Below are 24,454 nucleotides of genomic sequence, written 5' to 3' on the forward strand. Positions count from 1 at the left end.
GCTTGTAGGTCAGCAGTCCTTCTTCTTTCTTCAGGTTGCAGGAATCTGATTTCCTGGGTTCTGGGGGGCCCCTAAATACTGAATTGAGGGGTGTGTTTAGGTCTTGAGGGTGGCTACACCCTCTTTGTGCCTCCTCCCTGTGGGGAGGGGCAGTGGCGTAGCGTGAGGGGTGTAGGGGGGGCCGGCCGCACCGGGCGCAACATCTTGGAAGAGACTAAATCCACGGGTTAGGGGGCGCAAATTACTTGCCTTGCCCCGGGTTAGGGGGCGCAAATTGCTTGCCTTGCCCCGGGTGCTGACAACCCACGCTACGCCACTGGGGAGGGGGCACATCCCTAATTCTATTGGGGGAATCCTCCAAACTCAAGATGGAGGATTTCTAAAGGCAGGGGTCACCTCAGCTCAGGACACCTTAGGGGCTGTCCTGACTGGTGGGTGACGCCTCCTTGTTTTTCTCATTATCTCCTCCAGCCTTGCCGCCAAAAGTGGGGGCAGTGGCCGGAGGGGTGGGCATCTCCTCTAGCTGGGATGCCCTGGGGTGCTGTAACAAAAGGGGTGAGCCTTTGAGGCTCACCGCCAGGTGCTACAGTTCCTGCAGGGGGAGGTGAGAAGCACCTCCACCCAGTACAGGCTTTGTTCCTGGCCACAGAGTGACAAAAGCACTCTCCCCATGTGGCCAGCAACATGTCTGGTGTGTGGCAGGCTGGCAGAAACTGGTCAGCCTACACTAGAAGTCGGGTAGGTATTCAGGGGGCATCTCTAAGATGCCCTCTGGGTGTATGTTACAATAAATTGCACACTGTGTGCATTTATTGTGCTGAGAAGTTAGATACCAAACTTCACAGTTTTCAGTGTAGCCATTATGGAACTGTGGAATTTGTGTTTGACAAACTCCCAGACCATATACTCTTATAGCTACCCTGCACTTACAATGTCTAAGGTTTTGCTTAGACACTGTAGGGGCATAGTGCTCATGCACATATGCCCTCACCTGTGGTATAGTGCACCCTGCCTTACGGCTGTAAGGCCTGCTAGAGGGGTGACTTACCTATGTCACAGGCAGTGTGAGGTTGGCATGGCACTCTGAGGAGAGTGCCATGTTGACTTAGTCATTTTCTCCCCACCAGCACACACAAGCTGTGAAGCAGTGTGTATGTGCTGAGTGAGGGGTCCCCAGGGTGGCATAAGATATGCTGCAGCCTTTAGAGAACTTCCTCGGCATCAGGGCCATTGGTACCAGGGGTACCAGTTACAAGGGACTTACCTGAGTGCCAGGTTGTGCCAATTGTGGAGACAAAGGTACAGTTTAGGGAAAGAACACTGTTGCTGGGGCCTGGTTAGCAGGGTCCCAGCACACTTTCAAATCATAACTTAGCATCAGCAAAGGCAAAAAGTTAGGGGGTAACCATGCCAAGGAGGCATTTCCTTACAGGTATTGCTTGTTGAAGGTCTTGGATGAGCAGCGTTACTTGTTGAAGGTCTTGGATGAGGGGTATTACTTGTTGAAGATCTTGGATGAGGGGTATTACTTGTTGAAGATCTTGGATGAGGGGTGTTGCTTGTTGAAGATCTTGGATGAGGGGTTTTAATTGTTGAAGGTCTTGGATGAGGGGAGTTACTTGTTGAAGGTTGTGGGTAAGGGTATTACTAGTTGGAAGTCTTGAACAAGGGGTATTACTTGTTGAAGGTTTTGGACTAAGGGTATTACTTTTTGAAGGTCTTGGATGAGGGGTGTTACTTGTTGAAGGTCTTGGATGAGGGGTGTTACTTGTTGAAGATCTTGGATGAGGGGTGTTACTTGTTGAAGATCTTGGATGAGGGGTGTTACTTGTTGAAGATCTTGGATGAGGGGTGTTACTTGTTGAAGTTATTGGAGGAGGGGTGTTACTTGTTGAAGTTATTGGAGGAGGGGTGTTACTTGTTGAAGGTCATGGGCGAGGATTATTACTTGTTGAAGGTCTTGGATGAGCATTGTTACTTGTTGGAGGTCTTGGATGAGGGGTTTTACTTGTTGAAGGTCTTGGGTGAGGGGTGTGACTTGTTGAAGGTCTTGGATGAGGGGTGTGACTTGTTGAAGGTCTTGGATGAGGGGTGTGACTTGTTGAAGGTCTTGGTGAGCAGCGTTACTTGTTGAAAGTCTTGGATGAGGGGTATTACTTGTTGAAGATCTTGGATGAGGGGTATTACTTGTTGAAGATCTTGGATGAGGGGTGTTGCTTGTTGAAGATCTTGGATGAGGGGTTTTACTTGTTGAAGGTCTTGGATGAGGGGTATTACTTGTTGAAGGTCTTGGATGAGGGGTATTACTTGTTGAAGGTCTTGGATGAGGGATGTTACTTGTTGAAGGTCTTGGTGAGCAGCGTTACTTGTTGAAGGTCTTGGATGAGGGGAGTTACTTGTTGAAGGTTGTGGGTAAGGGTATTACTAGTTGGAAGTCCTGAACAAGGGGTATTACTTGTTGAAGGTTTTGGACTAAGGGTATTACTTTTTGAAGGTCTTGGATGAGGGGTATTACTTGTTGAAGGTCTTGGATGAGGGGTGTTACTTGTTGAAGATCTTGGATGAGGGGTGTTACTTGTTGAAGGTCTTGGATGAGGGGTGTTACTTGTTGAAGTTATTGGAGGAGGGGTGTTACTTGTTGAAGTTATTGGAGGAGGGGTGTTACTTGTTGAAGGTCATGGGCGAGGATTATTACTTGTTGAAGGTCTTGGATGAGCATTGTTACTTGTTGAAGGTCTTGGATGAGGGGTGTTACTTGTTGACGGTCTTGGATGAGGGGTTTTACTTGTTGAAGGTCTTGGGTGAGGGGTGTGACTTGTTGAAGGTCTTGGATGAGGGGCGTGACTTGTTGAAGGTCTTGGATGAGGGGTGTGACTTGTTGAAGGTCTTGGTGAGCAGCGTTACTTGTTGAAGGTCTTGGATGAGGGGTGTTACTTGTTGAAGGTCTTGGATGAAGAGTATTACTTATTGAAGGTCTTGGAAGAAGGGTATTACTTATTGAAGGTCTTGGATGAGGGGTATTACTTACTGAAGGTCTTGTAGGTGGGGTATTACATGTTGAAGGTCTTGGAAGAGGGGTGTTACTTGTTGCAGGTTTTGGATGAGGGGTATTACTTGTTTAAGACCTTGGACAAGGGGTGTTACTTGTTGAAGGTCTTAGATGAGGGGTATTGTTGAAGGTCTTGGATGAGGGGTATTACTTGTTGAAGGTCTGGGATGAGTGGTATTACTTGTTGAAGGTCTTTGTAAGGAAATGCCTCCTTTGCATGGTTACCCCCTGACTTTTTGCCTTTGCTGATGCTAAGTTTTGATTTGAAAGTGTGCTGAGGCCTGCTAACCAGGCCCCAGCACCAGTGTTCTTTCCCTAACCTGTACTTTTGTTTCCACAATTGGCACACCCTGGCATCCAGGTAAGTCCCTTGTAACTGGTACCCCTGGTACCAAGGGCCCTGATGCCAGGGAAGGTCTCAAAGGGCTGCAGCATATCTTATGCCACCCTGGGGACCCCTCACTCAGCACAGACACACTGCTTGCCAGCTTGTGCGTGCTAGTGAAGACAAACCGAGTAAGTCGACATGGCACTCCCCTCAGGGTGCCATGCCAACCTCACACTGCCTATGCAGTATAGATAAGTCACCCCTCTAGCAGGCCTTACATCCCTAAGGCAGGGTGCACTATACCATAGGTGAGGGCACCAGTGCATGAGCACTGGGCCCCTACAGTGTCTAAGCAAAACCTTAGACATTGTAAGTGCAGGGTAGCCATAAGAGTATATGGTCTGGGAGTCTGTCATGCACGAACTCCACAGCACCATAATGGCTACACTGAAAACTGTGAAGTTTGGTATCAAACTTCTCAGCACAATAAATGCACACTGATGCCAGTGTACATTTTATTGTAGCATACACCCCAGAGGGCACCTTAACCAACTACCCGTGTAGGCTGACTGGTTTTAACAGCCTGCCACACTCGAGACATATTGCTGGCCACATGGGTAGAGTGCCTTTGTCACTCTGTGGCTAGTAACAAAGCCTGTACTGGGTGGAGATGCTTATCACCTCCCCCTTGCAGGAACTGTAACACCTGGCGGTGAGCCTCAAAGGCTCACCCCCTTTGTTACAGCACCCCAGGGCATTCCAGCTAGTGGAGTTGCCCGCCCCCTCCGGCCACGGCCCTACTTTTGGCGGCAAGGCCGGAGGAGATAATGAGAAAAACAAGGAGGAGTCACTGGCCAGTCAGGACAGCCCCTAAGGCAACCTGAGCTGAGGTGACTCTGACTTTTAGAAATCCTCCATCTTGCTGATGGAGGATTCCCCCAATAGGGATAGGAATGTGACCCCCCTCCCCTTGGGAGGAGGCACAAAGAGGGTGTAGCCACCCTCAGGACTAGTAGCCATTGGCTACTGCCCTCCCAGACCTAAACAGACCCCTAAATTCTGTATTTAGGGGCTCCCCAGAACCTAGGAACTCAGATTCCTGCAACCTAAAAAGAAGAGGACTGCTAAGCTGAAAATCCCTGCAGAGAAGACGGAGACACCAACTGCTTTGGCCCCAGCTCTACCGGCCTGTCTCCCCCCTTCTAAAGACACTGCTCCAGCGACGCTTTCCCCAGGGACCAGCGACCTCTGAATCCTCAGAGGACTACCCTGCTCTAGAAGGACCAAGAACTCCCGAGGACAGCGGCTCTGTTCACCCAAGACTACAACTTTGTTACAAAGGAGCAACTTTAAAACAACTTGCGTTTCCCGCCGGAAGCGTGAGACTTGCTACTCTGCACCCGACACCCCCGGCTCGACTTGTGGGGAACAAACACTTCAGGGAGGACTCCCCGGCGACTGCGAGACCGTGAGTAGCCAGAGTTGCCTCCCTGAGCCCCCACAGCGACGCCTGCAGAGGGAATCCCGAGGCTCCCCCTGACCGCGACTGCCTGTTCCTCAGATCCCGACGCCTGATAAAGACTCTGCACCCGCAACCCCCAGGACCTGAAGGATCCGAACTCCAGTGCAGGAGTGACCCCCAGGAGGCCCTCTCCCTTGCCCAGGCGGTGGCTACACCGAGGAGCCCCCCCTTGCCTGCCTGCATCGCTGAAGAGACCCCTTGGTCTCCCATTGATTTCTATTGGAAACCTGACGCATATTTGCACACTGCACCCGGCCGCCCCCGTGCTGCTGAGGGTGTACTTTCTGTGCTGACTTGTGTCCCCCCGGTGCCCTACAAAACCCCCCTGGTCTGCCCTCCGAAGACGCGGGTACTTACCTGCTGGCAGACTGGAACCGGGGCACCCCCTTCTCCATTGAAGCCTATGCGTTTTGGGCACCACTTTGACCTCTGCACCTGACCGGCCCTGAGCCTCTGGTGTGGTAACTTTGGGGTTGCTCTGAACCCCCAACGGTGGGCTACCTTGGACCCAAACTTGAACCCCGTAGGTGGTTTACTTACCTGCAAAAACTAACAAACTCTTTTACTCCCCCAGGAACTGTTGAAAATTGCACTAAGTGTCTAGTTTTAAAATAGCTATATGTGATTTATGTGAAAAGTGTATATGCTATTTTGATTATTCAAAGTTCCTAAAGTACCTACCTGCAAGACCTTTCATTTGAAGTATTACATGTAAAATTTGAACCTGTGGTTCTTAAAATAAACTAAGAAAATATATTTTTCTATACAAAAACTTATTGGCCTGGAATTGTCTCTGAGTGTGTGTTCCTCATTTATTGCCTGTGTGAATACAACAAATGCTTAACACTACTCCTTTGATAAGCCTACTGCTCGACCACACTACCACAAAATAGAGCATTAGTATTATCTCTTTTTGCCACTATCTTACCTCTAAGGGGAACCCTTGGACTCTGTGCATACTATTCCTTACCTTGAAATGGTGCATACAGAGCCAACTTCCTACAGTCTTGGATGAGGGGTGTTACTTGTTGAGGATCTTGGATTAGGTGTATTACTTGTTGAAGGTCTTGGATGAGGGATGTTACTTGTTGAAGGTCTTGGTGAGCAGCGTTACTTGTTGAAGGTCTTGGATGAGGGGTGTTACTTGTTGAAGGTCTCGGAAGAAGGGTATTACTTATTGAAGGTCTTGGAAGAAGGGTATTACTTATTGAAGGTCTTGGATGAGGGGTATTACTTACTGAAGGTCTTGTAGGTGGGGTATTACTTGTTGAAGGGCTTGGATAAGGGGTATTACTAGTTGGAAGTCTTGAATGAGGGGCATTACTTGTTGAAGGTTTTGGACAAGGGGTACTACTTTTTGAAGGTCTTGGATGAGGGGTATTACATGTTGAAGGTCTTGGAAGAGGGGTGTTACTTGTTGCAGGTTTTGGATGAGGGGTAGTACTTGTTTAAGACCTTGGACGAGGGGTATTATTTGTTGAAGATCTTGGATGAGGGGTATCACTTGTTGAAGATCTTGGATGAGGGGTGTTACTTGTTGAAGGTCTTGGATGAGGGGTATTACTTGTTGAAGGTCTTGGATGGGGGGGTGACTTGTTGAAGGTCTTGGATGAGGGGTGTTACTTGTTGAAGGTCTTGGGTGAGGGTTATTACTTGTTGAATGTCTTGGATGTGCATCGTTACTTGTTGAAGGTCTTGGATGAGGGGTATTACTTGTTGAAGATCTTGAATGAGAGGTATTACTTGTTGAAGGTCTTGGATGAGGGGTATTACTTGTTGAAGGTCTTGGATGGGGGGGTGACTTGTTGAAGGTCTTGGATGAGGGGTGTTACTTGTTGAGGATCTTGGATTAGGTGTATTACTTGTTGAAGGTCTTAGATGAGGGGTATTGTTGAAGTTCTTGGATGAGGGGTATTACTTGTTGAAGGTCTTGGATGAGGGGTGTTGCTTGTTGAAGGTCTTGTATTAGGCGTATTACTTGTTGAAGGTCTTGGATGAGGGGTGTTACTTGTTGAGGGTCTTGGATGAGGGATGTTAGTTGTTGAAGGTCTTGGATGAAGGGTATTATTCCTTACTGAAGGTCTTGTAGGAGGGATATTACTTGTTGAAAGTCTTGGATGAGGGGTATTACTATTTGGAAGGTCTTGGACGAGGGGTATTACTATTTGGAAGGTCTTGGACGAGGGGTATTACTTGTTGAAGGTCTTGGATGAGAGATATTACTTGTTGCAGGTTTTGGATGACTGGTGTTACTTGTTGAATATCTTGGATGAGGGGTTTTACTTGTTGAACGACTTGGATGAGGGGTATTACTTGCGGAATATCTTGGATGAGTGGTGTTACTTATTGAAGGTCTTGGGTGAGGGGTATTACTTGTTGAAGGTCTTGGATGAGGGGTATTACTTGTTGAAGGTCTTAGATGAGGGGTATTGTTGAAGGTCTTGGATGAGAGATATTACTTGTTGCAGGTTTTGGATGAGGGGTGTTACTTGTTGAAGATCTTGGATGAGGGGTTTTACTTGTGGAAGGACTTGGATGAGGGGTATTACTTGTGGAAGATCTTGGATGAGGGGTATTACTTGTGGAAGATCTTGGATGAGGGGTATTACTTGTTGAAGGTCTTGGATGAGGGGTATTACTTGTTGAAGGTCTTAGATGAGGGATATTGTTGAAGGTCTTGGATGCAGGGTATTACTTGTTGAAGGTCTTGGATGAGGGTTATTCCTTGTTGAAGGTCTTGGATGAGCGTTATTCCTTGTTGAAGGTCTTGGATGAGGGGTGTTACTAGTTGAAGGCCTTGGATGGCCTTCTGCCATTTTCGTTCCAAATGCTTACAGTTACGATGGTGCATGCTAAAGACGATGAATACCATGGAGCTGATGGCAGGGTTTTTTAATTATTTTTGGCCGAAGTAAGGGGGTCGAAGTTATTAATAGTATTGGCTAATAGTAGTGGTAACCCTTTCTGATATATCACCTCTAAGATTGGGAGTTATAGAAGATAACTCAGTAAAAAGTTTAGAATTAGATCAAAGGTTTCGCCATTGGCAAACATTGGGGCCTGGTACTGGAACCTTCGTGGTTTAACTGTTAGTTTTAACCCTAGCTTAAACTGGATTAGCATATGGTCAGCCCAAGCCCGTTTTATCGGGGGGTCAACTACTGAGTTGGAGTTATTCGAAAAAAACTCTGTCAAGGGTACGTCCGGCGATATGTGTAGTGGAGGTGTCAAAAAAAATTCACTAAGTGTTAGTTGTAGATTCCAAAAGGAGGTTAAAATCCGCTAGGAGGTTAAAATTTGCATATCTCAAGATGGAAGGGGCAAAAGCCTCGCTGAGGGAAGTCAAGAAATTAGTGCAGTACCGAGGGGAACGATAGACTAGACCACCTGCAAACGATACGGAGGGGTTAGGCTTAATACAAAAACCAAAACTTTCTGCCCCTTCAAAGGGACCCAGATCAAATGTCTGACATTGATACACATCCTGAGTGATGATACCAGGGCCTCGCCCTCAGCGGTTGGGTCTATCCTGTCTAAGAGTGCACCAGTCCTTATGCCATGACTGTAATAAATGAAAAGTCCAGATTAAATTCATTGACCAGATCAAATATTTGCTTGCACATTTTTGCTTAGGGAGCAGGCATTAATAAGGCCACATAAGAGAAAATCCCCCCCAGGTCACAGAGATGTGTTATCAGGGTCAGTAGAAAAGGACCCAAATACAGTTATGCACTTCATGTAGGACAGTGGTCCATCAAATTAATTAGGGGAAAACACTAAATCAGAGTGGTTATCAGCCACATTTAAAGTTTTTGAACATCTGGCGTCATATACATACCTTGGGGGAGAAGGGCAGCGTGGCTGATGCTGGTCTAGTTTGGGTCAGGGGCAGGCACAGACAGGCTTGCCTTAGGTGCGCCGGTGGCGTGTCCACTCCAACAGACTCATTAAATGAGGTATGGTCCACAAAAAACTAGAGCGCCAACCCAACAATGATGGGCACTCAAAATAAACGATGCATATGGAGTAGCTACTTACTCAACAGTCTAGAAAGCATTTTTGGCATTTGGGTCGATGGAAAGCACTATATAAACAGCAACAATACATATAAACATTCACACACAAATAAACAGTTGTGAAAAGAGGATGATAATGCTCAGTGACACATTCCTTGTCTACAGACTTACATTCTTCAGGGCTGTCCTGACTGCGTAAAGAAAGGCCTCCTCCACGTTGACTGACTCTTTGGCGCTAGTTTCAAAGTACTGGGCGCCGTGTCCTTTGCACCACTCCTGCCCCTGCCGTGGAGGAACCTATAAGAACAAAAGCAGAGGGAAATGTTAGGAATTGCACCCCCAGCCCTTACTGAGAGATGGCTTAAACAAGCTTTCTCCATCACCCATCATGAGTTTCACATGCTTCCCTGATGAAATAAGGATGTTGAACTCCTGTACCAACTCCCCTTCTCTTAGGAGGATATCATCCTTGTGGGAAATGTTCTGAGACCTGGAATAAAACATCTGCCGCTCGACTTGGTTCTCATGTACTGTTCTTGACCCAACTTCAGGTAATGACTCAGAGGCAAGTCACTATGGTGCAGATTTACTGACATTTTACGCAGCGCAATGCAGCAAGACAACTTACTGTGCTGCGTCTAATGGAGAGTGCGGAATGCACCATGTCTACCAAGGTATGGACATTCCACTCTCTCTCTCTGCTCGGTGCATCAGTGGCTGCCAAGCACCAACATGGGCATCCTTGCTCCTTGCACCTACTCTCTAGTACTGAGAGACGGTTTAAACAAGTTGGAGGTACTCGATGTAGGTCTGAGTGATCACCTCACTAATTAGTTAACCCTAAGGGGATAATATACCAAAACAACAGAAAAGCAACTGTTAAATTAAACATGGTGTACTACCACAGACGTAGGTTTACAACGCAGACGAGAGCTTACAAGACCGGTTCAAATTTAGTTTTGATAACATTTTAACCTGCTGAGGGGACAATTATGATTTACAGTGGTAAAAATAATTTATTAAAAAAATATATATTGTCTCATTTGAAGTCTCAATGTAACTCTCGCCCTTCAGAAAACTTTAATAGAAAAACATTTTCCCTTGGATGGTTTGATTCAGAATGCCACCTGGTAAGGAAGGTCCTTAACAAGGGGTGGCGTAGCTGAAATATTAATAACAGCGAAGCAAAAGTTTAATGCAGTGAAAAGGAAATATTCACTGTTATTAGGGAAGAAACAATATTTCTTTGAATTTTATGGAATGAAATTCAAGAAGCCATAACTCAGGGTCATACAAATAAATTCTGGTGGCTGGTTAATGCTGAGTTAGCTGTCTCTCTGAGCAGCCTGTAAATACAATTTCGAGAGGCACAATGGGCAGGATATTTTACAGATTTATATAAAAGTTCCTCTCATCAAGAGCTAACTGACCCTAGAGTAGAGTTGTCTGATCCCCTATTGGTAACAACATCACAGCAAGTAGGGGTCATCGCAGGCGTAATTGCCAATATGAAATCTTCCCTTGCTGCTGGTCCAGACTGTCTACCACCCCCCATATTCACGGCCGGCGCTCTCCGGCGAGCGGGTTTACCCAGGTGTTTTTTGAAGTGGGTGTCATTTACTGGCATTGTGCCAGACTCGTGGTGAGATGCCGCCATAAAGCCAATCCGCAAAAAAGGTCCTTGTCGGATGCTGCAAACCATAAATGATTTCTATACTCAACACTACCTCAAAGATCTACTTGAAATCACTTTTAATCCACCTTGAGAATTGGACATTTACATTAGGAATTATCCCCAGAGAACAGGGTGGCTTCAGAGAGAATTGTTCCACAGTGGATCACTGCTTGCCCCTTTGGACTGCGGCAAGGAGGTCAACCCTGTGAGCTGGCAAACTATCTTGCTGCTTTGTGGACTTCCAGGCCCGCATTTGATCTGTTCGACCGTGGGATAGTATGGAAGAAATTAAAGAAATATTTAATATCCCACCCAATTTATTATTTATTGTTCAGCAGTTCCGTTTAAGAAACTGGGTTCGTGTAAATCTGACTGGTCAGGGAAACCTTTCTGCTAAAATTCTGTGCAAAACGGTCTTTGTCAGGGGTCCTTTTCAGGGTCCCTCCTATTTAGCCTTTTTATTTCAGACCTCCCAAGTACGCTACTTGAAATAAACTATTTTTCCTCAAAAATTGGAGGATCCTGCATGTCTGATGTACGCAGCTTATCTTGTCCTAATGGTGTATTCTCCTGTTGGGTTACGGCATAAACTTAATGATCTTAACACATACTGTCATACCAATAGACTTACAATAAATGTTGAAAAGACTGGACTTTAATCTTTTCCAAGAGGATCAAGAAGTTTGTAAGGTTTCTTAATAAAGTTCCGTTATAGCAGGTAAGCAGTTAGAAGAAATTAGGTCTCATAATTGCATATGATTTGAAATGGGATAAATGTCTTGGCTTTAGAACCTTGTAGTGGTCTTAAAATGTTTGATGCATGTTACAGTGGTTTATCAGCTGACACTTTTTTTTTAAAAAAAGGAGTTTTGGGGAAACTTATCCTGCAGGCACTTTACACAGCAGAATTGTCTTTTGATCAAAGAGTAAGGTGAGAGCATTTAGAAAGAATGTGATTAAAGAAACCTTTTAATGTACCAGCAAACTGGATGATCCAAGCATTAAGGCCAGGCTTAGATCTGGCCTGTTGAGACATGCTTGTAAATTGCACTAAGGTTTTTATTTTCTGTTAAATAATCAGGATGACAAACTGTTTGATAAAATTTTGAAAGAGGTACTGAATCATCCATATGAAATCTCCTGACAAATTCTAAATGTGGCCGCTTGGCGAAGTTTCTTTTAAATACTGGGTGAAGGATCTGTACACTTCCCTCCATAAAAAGTAAGCAGTCTAAAACAAGCTGAAGGATACAATATTTGACCTTAGGAGCGCAAATATAATAACCATTATGTTGATGAATTATCTGCCAAATCCCCTATATTCTCCAGATTGGGTCAATACCTATGTGGATTAGTAAAATTTGGTTTTGTATACCTTTTTCAGGGGTTTGAGATAGATAATGAAAACTCCTTTCTTCTCCCAGAGTTTTAAATGAGTGATTTACAGAATATTAATGATATTTAGAAGAAGACACTTTCCATTTTAGATTATGTTATTTTAAGGCATGCAGATTGATAAATATTTTTTTAATGTACAGTGGCTGCTCAAAACATCTGAAAAGGGCTGTAGTTGTATTTGGAATTTTGAAACTGCTGTACTACTTTCAATGTATGATATATTGTATATTTCAGTCTTTTATAATCTCTAAAAGTAGATGATATATATTTCTAGAAGATGTTTTCTTGGAAATTAGCTTTATTACTACTATAGACTTGATTAAAGAGGCACAAACAACATTAGTAAGTCTAGGCCCATAGTGTAGATCAGGCTTGATCCTCCAAAAACAATTTCAAGCTTCTAACAAGGCTCCTGGGGATTACTACATGGCTTGGTCTTGGGAGCCAGAAGCACTAAACAAAAAGACCTACTGTCAACATTCCTTTAATACCTTAGTTTGTTATCTCTTAGAATGTTTCTAGGCTCCTCTATGACCTATGTAAAAAAAATCACTATTGTGATGATATTAATATAGGAAGAATCTGCCTATAAAAAACGTGGGCCACTGAGGAATTCCAGTTATAAATATGTGTACAGTCACCCAGTAAAGAGTTTGAGGAGTGGACATATGTGGACGAATTGGCATATTAGTGTCCACAAATTACACATGATCTTATAAAATCCCTAATCACTCATGTAATGCAGTACAATGTTTAGAACTTGAACTCAGTCCTTCTGATTATCGACAATTTCAGTCGGTACTTTTAATATACTTACCCCAGGTTCACAATATACTGCATGACTGAGGTCAGTATTAGTGTAGATAACAAAAGTAAAAAAACAACTGTCCAGCAAATCCGGCAGTCAAAGCTAAAAAGTTAAATGCTTTTAAGATTCTCTCAGGATTGTCGAGCGTTGTTACCTCACTTCATACTCCCACCTAGTGTCAGGTATTACCAGGAGCCGACTGGAGGCCTCTCTCCACGAATACAGGCCATAAATGGTCTCAAGCAAGGTTGCCGGATAGCTCCATTACTGTTCTCTTTGTATGTACATGATCTGTCATGCGGACTAAACCAGAGATCAGGGGATATTCCGAAACTAGGCAATGGCCCAATGCGTGCCTTACTATATCCCGATGAGGTGATAATCTCTGACCTAACTCCTAAAAGTCTCCAAAAAAGCCTGGATAATAAGCATCAGAGCACTTCTTGCGTACACACATTTCAAAAGCAAAGCACTGGTATTTTTGAGGGTTGGAGTGCACAAACTGTGTTAACAAAAGAGTGAACACTAGGTAAAGAAAAACTTGACAAAAAGACAGGAAAGTGAAGGAAAAGTGCATAGTCTTCCACAGGAAAAAGAACCTCCAGTACTATATTTCTACAAAAATGAATTACAACTTTGAGAAGCCCTTCCTTTGCCTTGCAAGAAAGTTAATTGGTGATCTCAGTTTGGAGCCATGCCAGCTCGCACCATCTGAATATGGACCCAGCCCTGGCAGCACAATATCAACAAGATGTACAGATTGCCCACATCACTGCATTGCCAGATGAGGACGAGGATCTGTGAAAGAGCGAAGCTGGTACCTGTCTGTCTGAGCTGTTGCACACACCTCATGGTGGGTACCTCTCTTCGCAAAGCGTTTGCACACTCGCCTCCTGGCCACGTACCAATCCGAGTGGAGCTGTTGGACAATCACCTGTCAGCCAGGTACCTGTCCACCCAGAACCTTTGTACACTCACCTGTCCTTCAGATACGAGTCTGCCCGAGTGGTTACACACTCACCTGGTGGTTCCAGTTTGCCCAAGCTATTCCACACTCACCTGTCTGTCACCTACCAGCCTGCCTGAGCTGTTGCATGTGCCTTGCGGGGCAGGTACCAGTCTTCCTGAGCTGTTGCACACACCTGTAGGTCAGGTACCAGTCTGCCTGAGCTGTTGCAAACTCACCTCACGGTAGGTACCTCTCTTCGTGAAGCTTTTGCACACTCACCTTACCGCCAGGTACCAGTCTGCGTGGAGCTGTTGGGCACTCACCTGTCTACCCAGAACCTTTGTACACTCACCTGCCCATCAAATACGAGTCTGCCAGAGTGGTTACACACTCACCTGGTGGTTCCAGTTTGCCCAAGCTATTCCACCCTCATCTGTATGTCACCTACCAGCCTGCCTGAGCTGTTGCACACTCACCTGCCCATCAGGCACCTGTCTGCCTGAACTTTTGCATCCACCTGCTGGGCAGGCACCTGTCTGCCTGAACTTTTGCATCCACCTGCTGGGCAGGTACCTGTGTGTCTGAGCTTCTGCACACTCACCTGTCCATCAGGCACCTGTCTGCCTGAACTGTTGCATCCACCTGCCGGTCAGGTACCTGTCTGCCCACGCTGTTGCACACTCACCTGTCGATCAGCGAGGTCAGTTTTGTTCCCAATCACGACGAAAGGAAAATGGTCAGGGTTGCTGGGATCTGCTTGAACAAGGAACTCTGTCCTCCAGGCATCGATGGCGTGGAACGACGTAGGGGAGGTGACATCGAAGACGATCAAACAGCAGTCAGACCCTCTGTACAGCGCCGCTCCCAGAGACTGGAAACGCTCTGTTCCAGCAGTGTCCCAGATCTGCAAGAGAGGACAGTCGCTGTTCTAAGGTCAGTCCATGGGACACAGAGCATTCCTAGCCTGGCTACCTCACTGTAGAGAACAGAGGGCGTCCGCAACCCTTCTACCGCACTTCTGTATTCCATGCACATTCCCAATTCCTCAATCCCACTCCATGGAATATCTAACATGCCAAGTCCTTCCTTAACACAGCCCTGAATAGAGGACACTCTAAATCCTTTCTCACTGCATGGAATACTGAACATTCCCAATCCTTCTACCTCACTTCATGGAATAACTAACATTCCCAATCCTTCTACTTAATTTCATGGAGTAACTGACATTCCCATTGAATGCATTTAATTCAGACCCACTCAGTCCCATTTCACTGAACGGAATCCTTCTATCTCTCTACTTGAAATACCTAACATTCCCAATCCTCTCCCTTACTGCATGGAATACAGAACATTCCCAATCCTTGTATCTCACTACATGAAATACCTAACATTCCAAACCTCTAACTTAAGACATGGAATACAGAACATTCCCAAACCTCCTATCACACTGCATGAAATATCTAAAATTCCCAAACCTCTACCTTAAGACATAGAACATTCCCAAACCTTCTATCTCACTACATGAAATACCTAACATTCCCAAACCTCTACCTTAAGACATGAAATACAGAACATTCCCAAAGCCCTATCCTAAGACATGGAATACAGAACATTCCCAAAGCCCTATCCTAAGACATGGAATACAGAACATTCCCAAAGCTCTATCCTAAGACATGGAATACAGAACATTCCCAAAGCCCTATCCTAAGACATGGGATACAGAAATTCCCCAATCTTTCCACCTCACCGCACGTCAGGACACTTCCATCCCTGGGTGCCCTGAATAGACGGTGCTCAGCTTAGCTGATGTCTAAAAGCATCTTATTTTGCGGACAGAACAAGATGCACTTGGTAAGGGCAGGTTGTCGCGTTTTCATTCAACGGTTATTATACGAACTGCGTTCAGCAACCCCTTTCCACCACTAGGGTCGGAGCATTCCCACCAAAGCCGAAGATTCTCGGGGGCACAGGGGGCCATGGCCAGCCCTACATCCTAATGCAGCAGGGAGGGGGCAGGGCAGGCTGGTACCTCTGGGCACACAAAATGTGAAATGACCAGGTCTGAGCTCAACGGGCGGGACTCCTGGCATTTTGTAAAAGGGATGTGTGAGGACTTTTTATTTGTTTTTTAAATTTGCATCCCTCATTCCTATGTTCGGTCCCTTCCTTTTGCAAGTTAAGATGTGAAAGTGCAAACAGCGTTCTGTTACGAGTGATAAAAATGGGATTGAGGGTCGTCCAGGACAGAAGAGTGGCGGGTTCATAAAGTCAGCCGTGTCGATGCTCGCCCGTCCCGCCAGCACCGGTGCAAGGGTGCAAAATCGAAATTACTGGGAGCAACTCCTGCTTAGGCTGCGATCTAGCGCCTTGTTGCTGGCGCATGCTTAAACGCTGCCCAGAAGCGCCTCGGTGTAGCTCTGGCCCATCGCTAGCCCAGTGCAGTCCGCTCACCCTCACTCTCATAACATATAAAACATGCTGCCGGCAGAGGGCACCACAGCTCCACAAACCAGAAAAGGCAATACACTTTTATATTATCTTGCCACATTTCTATAGTGCTTTCAAACCATGTGCACAGGTCTCCAACCCGGTGCACATCCAGTGGTGTGTGTGTGGTTGATAGAATTGTGGTGGTGGTGGTGGTGTCGTCAACGCAAACATTGTGACTGTGCACCCTCACACCCAGTAGTAAGGGCAGCTCGTAGGTATTTCATCGCTACCTTTAGGCGCTACATCTGTGGATGTTAGTGATCACACGAAGAGGGCTCCCCCCCCCCCCCTTCCTCCCCACTGAAAGACGACATGTTTCCATTTATTTGTTCATTCAGAGCGAGACGGTCAGGGACACAGTTGTTGAACATTGCAAATTCTGGCCATATTTATACTTTTTTTGCGCCGCATTTGCGTCATTTTTTGACTCACAAGCGGTGCAAACTTCGAAAATACAATTATATTTAGTACGTTTGCGCCGTTTTTGCGCCTAAAAAGTATAAATATGGGCCTCAGTGAGCACAATTGTCAGTGATAAACAACTGACCACGTCGTGTGTTCGGGTGAAAGATTCTGCATGTCCCCGACTTGCATACATTTCTTTTTCCGAATGAGACATTAACTCGTTTCACTAGACCTTCCTACATATTTAGTTCCTGACAGCTTTTCATGAATATCTTTCAGTTCCAATATCACACCTGCCTCGTCACATTCATCTCCCACACAGGTTGGTGAGAACTTTATTCGACTTTACACAAGCCTTTTCCCCCTACAGTTACCAAGTTATGTGAGTGTGTAAAGGAGGTGGCTTCTGCCCTGGCTCACTGCACTGGCTGCCTTTTGGTTCTGATATGGTGCACACCTGTAATATGGGCATTTTATATTATACATTGTGTACATAGGTAGATGTATACCTCCCAGTGCGTCAGGCCTACATTCTGAACCGAAGAGTGAGAGGGGACGTGAATGCTTCTGAAAGAGTGGATGCTGAGATGTTCAACGGCGTCCTGCTTCCCTCAGGGCCCACCTCTCATCCAGCAGAGATGCTACTGTACTGAGGGAGGGAACTTGGGTCACTGAATCCCATCTGTAGACATATGAAAGGCCTCAGGGCCCACCTCTCATCCAGCAGAGATGCTACTGTACTGAGGGAGTACACTGAATCCCATATGTAGACATACGAAAGGCCTCAGGGTCCTCGTCTCATCCTCCCGAGATGTTACTGAGGGGGGAGCTAGGGTCACTGAATCCCATCTGCAGTCTTACGAAAGGCCTCAGGGTCCACCTCTCATCCTCCAGAGATGTTACTGAGGTGGGAGCTTGGATCACTAAATCCCATCTGCAGTCTTACGAAGGGATTCAGGGTCCACCTCTCATCCTGCCGAGATGTTACCGACGAGGGAGCTAGGGTCACTGAATCCCATCTGCAGTCTTACGAAAGACCTCAGGGTCCACCTCTCATCCTCCAAAGAGGTTACTGAGGTGTGAGCTTGGATCACTGAATCCCATCTGCAGTCTTACGAAAGGCCTCAGGGTCCCCCTCTCATCCTCCTGAGATATTACTGAGGTGGGAGCTTGGATCATTGAATCCCATCTGAAGTCTTACGAAAGGCCTCAGGGTCCTCCTCTCATCCTCCAGAGATGTTACTGAGGAGGGAGCTAGGGTCACTGAATCCCATCTGCAGTCTTACGAAAGGACTCAGGGTCCACCTCTCATCCTCCAGAGATGTTACTGAGGTGGGAGCTTGGATCACTGAATCCCATCTGCAGTCTTATGAAAGGCCTCAGGGTCCCCCTCTCATCCTCCTGAGATGTTACTGAGGAGGAAGCTAGGGTCACTGAATCCCATCTGCAGTCTTATGAAAGGCCTCAGGGTCCCCCTCTCATCCTCCTGAGATGTTACTGAGGAGGAAGCTAGGGTCACTGAATCCCATCTGCAGTCTTATGAAAGGCCCCAGGATCCACTCTCATCCTCTAGAGATGTTACTGAGGTGGGAGCTTGGATCACTGAATCCCATCTGCAGTCTTACGAAAGGCCTCATTGTCCTCCTTTCATCCAGCAGAGATGCTACTGAGGGAGGGTACTTGGGTCACTGAATCCCATATGTAGTCTTATGAAAGGCCTCAGGGTCCTCCTCTCATCCTCCAGAGATGTTACTGAGGTGGGAGCTTGGATCACTAAATCCCATCTGCAGTCTTACGAAGGGCTTCAGGGTCCACCTCTCATCCTGCCGAGATGTTACTGACGAGGGAGCTAGGGTCACTGAATCCCATCTGCAGTCTTACGAAAGACCTCAGGGTCCACCTCTCATCCTCCAAAGAGGTTACTGAGGTGTGAGCTTGGATCACTGAATCCCATCTGCAGTCTTACGAAAGGCCTCAGGGTCCCCCTCTCATCCTCCTGAGATATTACTGAGGTGGGAGCTTGGATCATTGAATCCCATCTGAAGTCTTACGAAAGGCCTCAGGGTCCTCCTCTCATCCTCCAGAGATGTTACTGAGGAGGGAGCTAGGGTCACTGAATCCCATCTGCAGTTTTACGAAAGGACTCAGGGTCCACCTCTCATCCTCCAGAGATGTTACTGAGGTGGGAGCTTGGATCACTGAATCCCATCTGCAGTCTTATGAAAGGCCTCAGGGTCCCCCTCTCATCCTCCTGAGATGTTACTGAGGAGGAAGCTAGGGTCACTGAATCCCATCTGCAGTCTTATGAAAGGCCCCAGGATCCACTCTCATCCTCTAGAGATGTTACTGAGGTGGGAGCTTGGATCACTGAATCCCATCTGCAGTCTTACGAAAGGCCTCATTGTCCTCCTTTCATCCAGCAGAGATGCTACTGAGGGAGGGTACTTGGGTCACTGAATCCCATATGTAGTCTTATGAAAGGCCTCAGGGTCCTCCTCTCATCCTCCTGAGATGTTACTGAGGGGGGAGCTTGGATCACTGAATCCCATCTGTCGACATACGAAAGGCCTCAGGGTCCTCCTCTCATCCTCCCGAGATGTTACTGAGGGGGGAGCTAGGGTCACTGAATCCCATCTGCAGTTTTACGAAAGGCCTCAGGGTCCACCTCTCATCCTCCAGAGATGTTAGTGAGGAGGGATCTAGGGTCACTGAATCCCATCTGCAGTCTTATGAAAGGCCTCAGGGTCCTCCTTTCATCCAGCAGAGATGCTACTGAGGGAGGGAACTTGGGTCACTGAATCCCATATGTAGTCTTATGAAGGACCTCAGGGTCCTCCTCTCATCCTCCTGAGAGGTTACTGAGGTGGGAGCTTGGATCACTGAATCCCATCTGTCGTTTTACGAAAGGCCTCAGGATCAACCTCTCATTCTCCAGAGATGCTACTGAGGGAGCTTGGGTCACCGAATCCCATCTGTCTCCTTACAAAAGGCTACAGGCTCCACCTCTCATCCTCCAGAGATGTCACTGAAGGAGGTAGTTTGGGTCACTGAATCCCATCTGCAGTCTTATTAAAGGCCTCAGGATTCACCCCTCACCCTACAGAGATGCTACAAGGGAGGGAGCTTGGGTCACTGAAACCCACCTGTAGTCTCAGGTGCCGGAGACATCTTTTACGAAAAACCTTGTGATCCACCTCTCATCCTGCAGAGATTCTACAGAGGAAGGGAGCTTGGGTCACTGAATCCCATCTGCAGCCTTAGGAAAGGCCTCAGGATCCACCTCTCATCCAGCAGAGATGCTACTGAGGGAGGGAGCTTGGGTCACTCAATCCGTTCTCTAGTCCCAGGAGCGGGATGAAAGACCTCAGGGTCCTCCTCTCGTCCAGCAGAGATGCTACTGAGGGTGGGAGCTTGGGTCACTGAATCCCATCTGCATCCTTACGAAAGGCCTCAGAGTCCACCTCTCACCATGTAGAGATGCTACGAGGGAGGGAGCTTGGGTCACTGAATCCCACTTCTAGTCTCAGGAGCCAGAGACAATTTTTACGAAAGGTCTCAGGATCCACCTCTCATCCAGCAGAGATGCTACTGAGGGAGGAAGTTTGGGTCACTGAGTCACATCTTTAGACTCAGGAGCTGGAGACACCTTTCATGAAAAGGTCCAAGGGAGGTCCTGCAGCTCTCACAGTATGGGCGCAGCAGGGGTCCCCTCCTAACCCCTCCTGACCCGCATCAGACTGCGGCTTCCGGCCTCCACCCCTTCTGGGGTCAACTCCTGATTATCCCTCCTCCTTCCAGGGGGAAGAGACCCCCACACTCTTTCCACGCGACAGCTAGCGCCAACATTCCCATGACGGCAGAATATGCGCTCCACATGCACAAACACGGGCCGCACCGATACACAACAGTACACAATCCCGAGGAAAGGCAACGCTGAATCAGTCCTGCAGGTTTAGGCCAGTGATCCCACAAGCGTGGTTCTCCCTGTGCCTCGCGCAGGTGCCCCCACCTAGAAATGTGGCAGCGATCACCTGTCAAAGGCAGAAGTGTCTTGTTTCCAGGGTGGTTTTAGTAGAATGGGGTCTGACAGGCTGGGTTTCAACTAAAGGAATATATTCCTTGTCGAGAAAAAGAAAGTTAAAGAACCATGGGCCAGATGTAGCAAAGGTTTTTCCCCATTCTGTGTCTATGGGAAATTGTGTTCGTACATATGGCCCCAAGTGTATATTTGCGTCAAACCTGCGGTGTAGAATGTTCCACTTGGTGAAAATGACGGGCCTGCGGATTTTACGCACGTTAGAACTTGCAATATATGACTGCGTAGATTAGAATTCTAGGAATACCCCTGAAACTATTCCTTCACCCGTAAAAGTTGTGAACTTGCTCCAAATATAGAAGTAATAATACTGCAGAAGCAAGGGGCCAGATGTACTCATTCCTGTGCTAAAAAGCCATTACAATTTGCGACCACTCTCTTTCCAACCAACACCTGTGCAGTCATAGGTCGATCGGCAAAAGGTGGTTTTGGCGCGAGTCAAGATCTGACCTATCATGAGTTACCATTGTTAGATGGTCGCAAATTGTGACTCACTCCAACTGGTCAAAATTCAGGGATGGTGGCCCGCAAGGCTCAGCCACCACCATGTCTGTGACTGATTTTAAATTTAGTATATTTTTTTAAAAGGAGCCTGAGTTCCTCAAAGGAAACTGGGATGCTTAAAAAAAGTTTTAAGTTCTTAAAAGTTTCAGAGAGACTTGGCTGTGACCACTGCCACTCTCTGAAACTTTTACCCCAATTCACAAGGGGAAGGAGTCCAAAGGTGGCACCTTCCTCTTCTAGAACAGGTTATCCTCCCAACTATTGAGACCTAGGAACTTCTCAAGGGTTTGCAACCAGAATTCCAGTCGCAAACCATTTGTAATTTGAGAGGGAGGCTCAAAACACGATCCTTCCAAATTGCAAACCTTGGAAACTCACTCTATTTCATCGACTGCTAAGATGGATTGTGGACTTAAGACACTTGTATTTCACAGATGCAAAGACTCAAATTTTGCGAATCGGAGTTTATGACTGCAAAGTATGTTAGTACATCTGACCTTGAGCTCTTTCTATCTCTGGTTCCTTGGCTGTTGTGAAGCATAAATCCAGGCTCCACCAGGCCTCAGCTTGCACGTCACCATCCCAGAAGGAGTATCCCACACGCTGCCCCCGCCTCACCTGCACGGTCACCATCCCAGAAGGAGCATCCCACACGCTGCCCCCGACTCACCTGCACGGTCACCATCCCAGAAGGAGCATCCCACACGCTGCCCCCGACTCACCTGCACGGTCACCATCCCAGAAGGAGCATCCCACACGCTGCCCCCGACTCACCTGCACGGTCACCATCCTGTTGTCCACCCGCATCTCCTTGGTCAGGAAGTCTGCGCCGATGGTGGCCCGGTACTGGTTGCTGAAGCGGTTGTTGACGTACTGGTTCATCAGGGCCGACTTGCCCACGCTGCGGGGGACCAGGAAGAAAGAAAGATGAGGGGGTGAGTGAGACCCCGAGGAGTACAACCCATCCAGGCCACGTGTGCAAAGACCTCCCAGATAATAACACACAGTGACAGGTCCCCACCAGACTCCGCGTAACACAGTCCGCGAAGATGCCACATAACACGTGCAAACCCTACTCTGCATAGTAACATGCCCCCACTCAGATGCCACATAATAATACATTCTGCCCAGATACCACATCCAAGCCAGACTCTGCATAACACACCCACTTCCATGAACCATCAGGAATCCCACCTAGACGCCATTTAACCTAATACCACATCTCACCCACACTTCACACAGCTGCACATCCCAGAGTCCACATAACACAGCCAAACCAGACTCTACATAATAGCACACCCCACTCTGATGCCACATAATAACACGTCCCACCCAGATGCTACATAGTGAATCCCACCTAGACGCCATTCAACGTATCTTGCAGCCCCCCAACCTAATACCACGTCTCACCCACACTTCACATAACTGCACATCTCAGAGTCCACATACCACAGCCAAACCAGATTCTACATAACACAGCCCACTCAGATGCCACATAATAAAACGTCCCACCCAGATTCTACATAATGAATCTCACCTAGATGCCAATTACCATATCCTGCTCCCACCCACACTCAACCTAATACCATGCCTCACCCCAATTCCACATAATAGCACATCCCACCCAAACTCAACACGCCTCTCCCACACTCAGCGTAATAGCACAGGCCACATGTATTATGATATCCCAAACTTCACACACCAACACACTCCACATAATACCACACCCCACACAGACTCCACATAACGCGTCTCGCCCAGATCCCCAGCTCTGGATTCATCCAGCCTCACCCTTCGAATTGGCACTTCAAGCTCAGATTCCACATAAGATGTCACACACAGACCATTTGTACTACGATGCCCCACCCAGATGTCACTCTGTGTGTAATAACAGACATCACTTAGACGCCACGCGACAAGCCCCATCACAATCCCAACACACTCCAAATAATTACAATAACACATCCCACCCACACTATATGTACTAACATATCTGAACCCCATCCTGTGTACTGGTGCTTCTCAGACAAGTCACTAAGACTCTGTGTACTAACACGTCCCATCCAGGCACTTGACACTGTATACTAAAGTGCCCCATGATATTTGCATGTGCTAGCATGTACCACTCGCAGCCTTTGCACCAGAACCTCCTGTGAAATATGGTCTTTTACATACATATTTTTAATTTGCACTTTTGTTTTTAATTTATATTATCAGCCACGCTTTTATATCTACTTTTTATAGCAAGTTGTTTTATCATCTTGTTCAACTTTAGACTTTACAAAGGTGACAGTTTTGCAATGGACTGGCAGTTTTGCTTCCTACAATTTCTGAGCAACACACTTTTGTTTTCCGAATTAAAGTTTAAGAGCCAGCCTCTCTTTTAATAGAGCTTTGCAAATGAGCTGGTGCCTGGGTTTACTCTGTCTTCCGTCTTCATTCAGCATCATAATTAGGGCTCACAATTTTCAGTTTTTACTGATTTCTGCAGCTAAATACAGACAGAAAACTTTATTTCCCTGTGTATATATTTTTAAGTACAGAAAAATATGGCAAATGGGCCTTCTTTGCATTATTTGTTCTACTGTCAATCATGAGTTCCATGTCTGTGGGTGTATAGAGATTGAGTGTAGGGGAGATTAAAAAAAGACAACAGATTGCCTAACTAGGCTTAATTAAGTGCAGCTCTACAGTTATTTATGCTCTTCTTCAGTGGAAGTGTTTTCAGATAATGCTATTGCTCTCTGTGCTCTCTGTACTGCTGAAACCTTTTGGACATTCAAGGGTAAGCATACATTTATCAGTTATATAAATGTAGAAAAATACCTACTGCAGCTTCATTTATACAATAAGCACACAAAAATTGATAAATACAGAAAAAACTTGCCAAAATATAAATATGGATAAATACAGTCGGAAAGGTCGAAAAAATAAATATCATAAGACCGGGAGCCCTAAACATAATACATCATCGGATAACTGGTGTTGATTCCGGTTCTGAATGAAACTCATCTGGTCCTACTTGAGTCTGAAGAAAGTGTGCTCAGAAACGCATTCCTCGTTGTGCTGTCATGCGCAATTCTTCCCGTTTTCGGATATGTAAACCAATGTATCACTTTACATGTGCATCTGAGGCTGTGAGAATGGTTGACGCGCAATGTATTACTGTGATGAGAACATCTTCAATAGTTTTCTACATTAATTTTTTTTTTTT

The 24,454-nt window shown here is 46.5% G+C and overlaps 1 protein-coding gene across 4 annotated transcripts in view; it reads right to left on the minus strand.

Moving 5' to 3' along the window:
- The window catches only part of LOC138260937 (ras-related protein Rab-7a-like), a 155,004-nt gene that overhangs the window by 11,367 nt on the left and 119,183 nt on the right, over positions 1–24,454 (minus strand). For all 4 annotated transcript variants that reach the window (XM_069209470.1, XM_069209467.1, XM_069209468.1 and 1 more), the window contains 3 exons: positions 22,015–22,141; positions 14,431–14,649; positions 9,087–9,212 (listed from right to left, as the gene is read on the minus strand). In XM_069209470.1, coding sequence (XP_069065571.1) covers positions 9,087–9,212; positions 14,431–14,649; positions 22,015–22,141 — 472 coding nt within the window. The remainder of the gene's footprint in view (positions 1–9,086; positions 9,213–14,430; positions 14,650–22,014; positions 22,142–24,454) is intronic.

This window comes from Pleurodeles waltl, chromosome 10 (assembly GCF_031143425.1).
Source record: "Pleurodeles waltl isolate 20211129_DDA chromosome 10, aPleWal1.hap1.20221129, whole genome shotgun sequence".
Taxonomy (NCBI): domain Eukaryota; kingdom Metazoa; phylum Chordata; class Amphibia; order Caudata; family Salamandridae; genus Pleurodeles; species Pleurodeles waltl.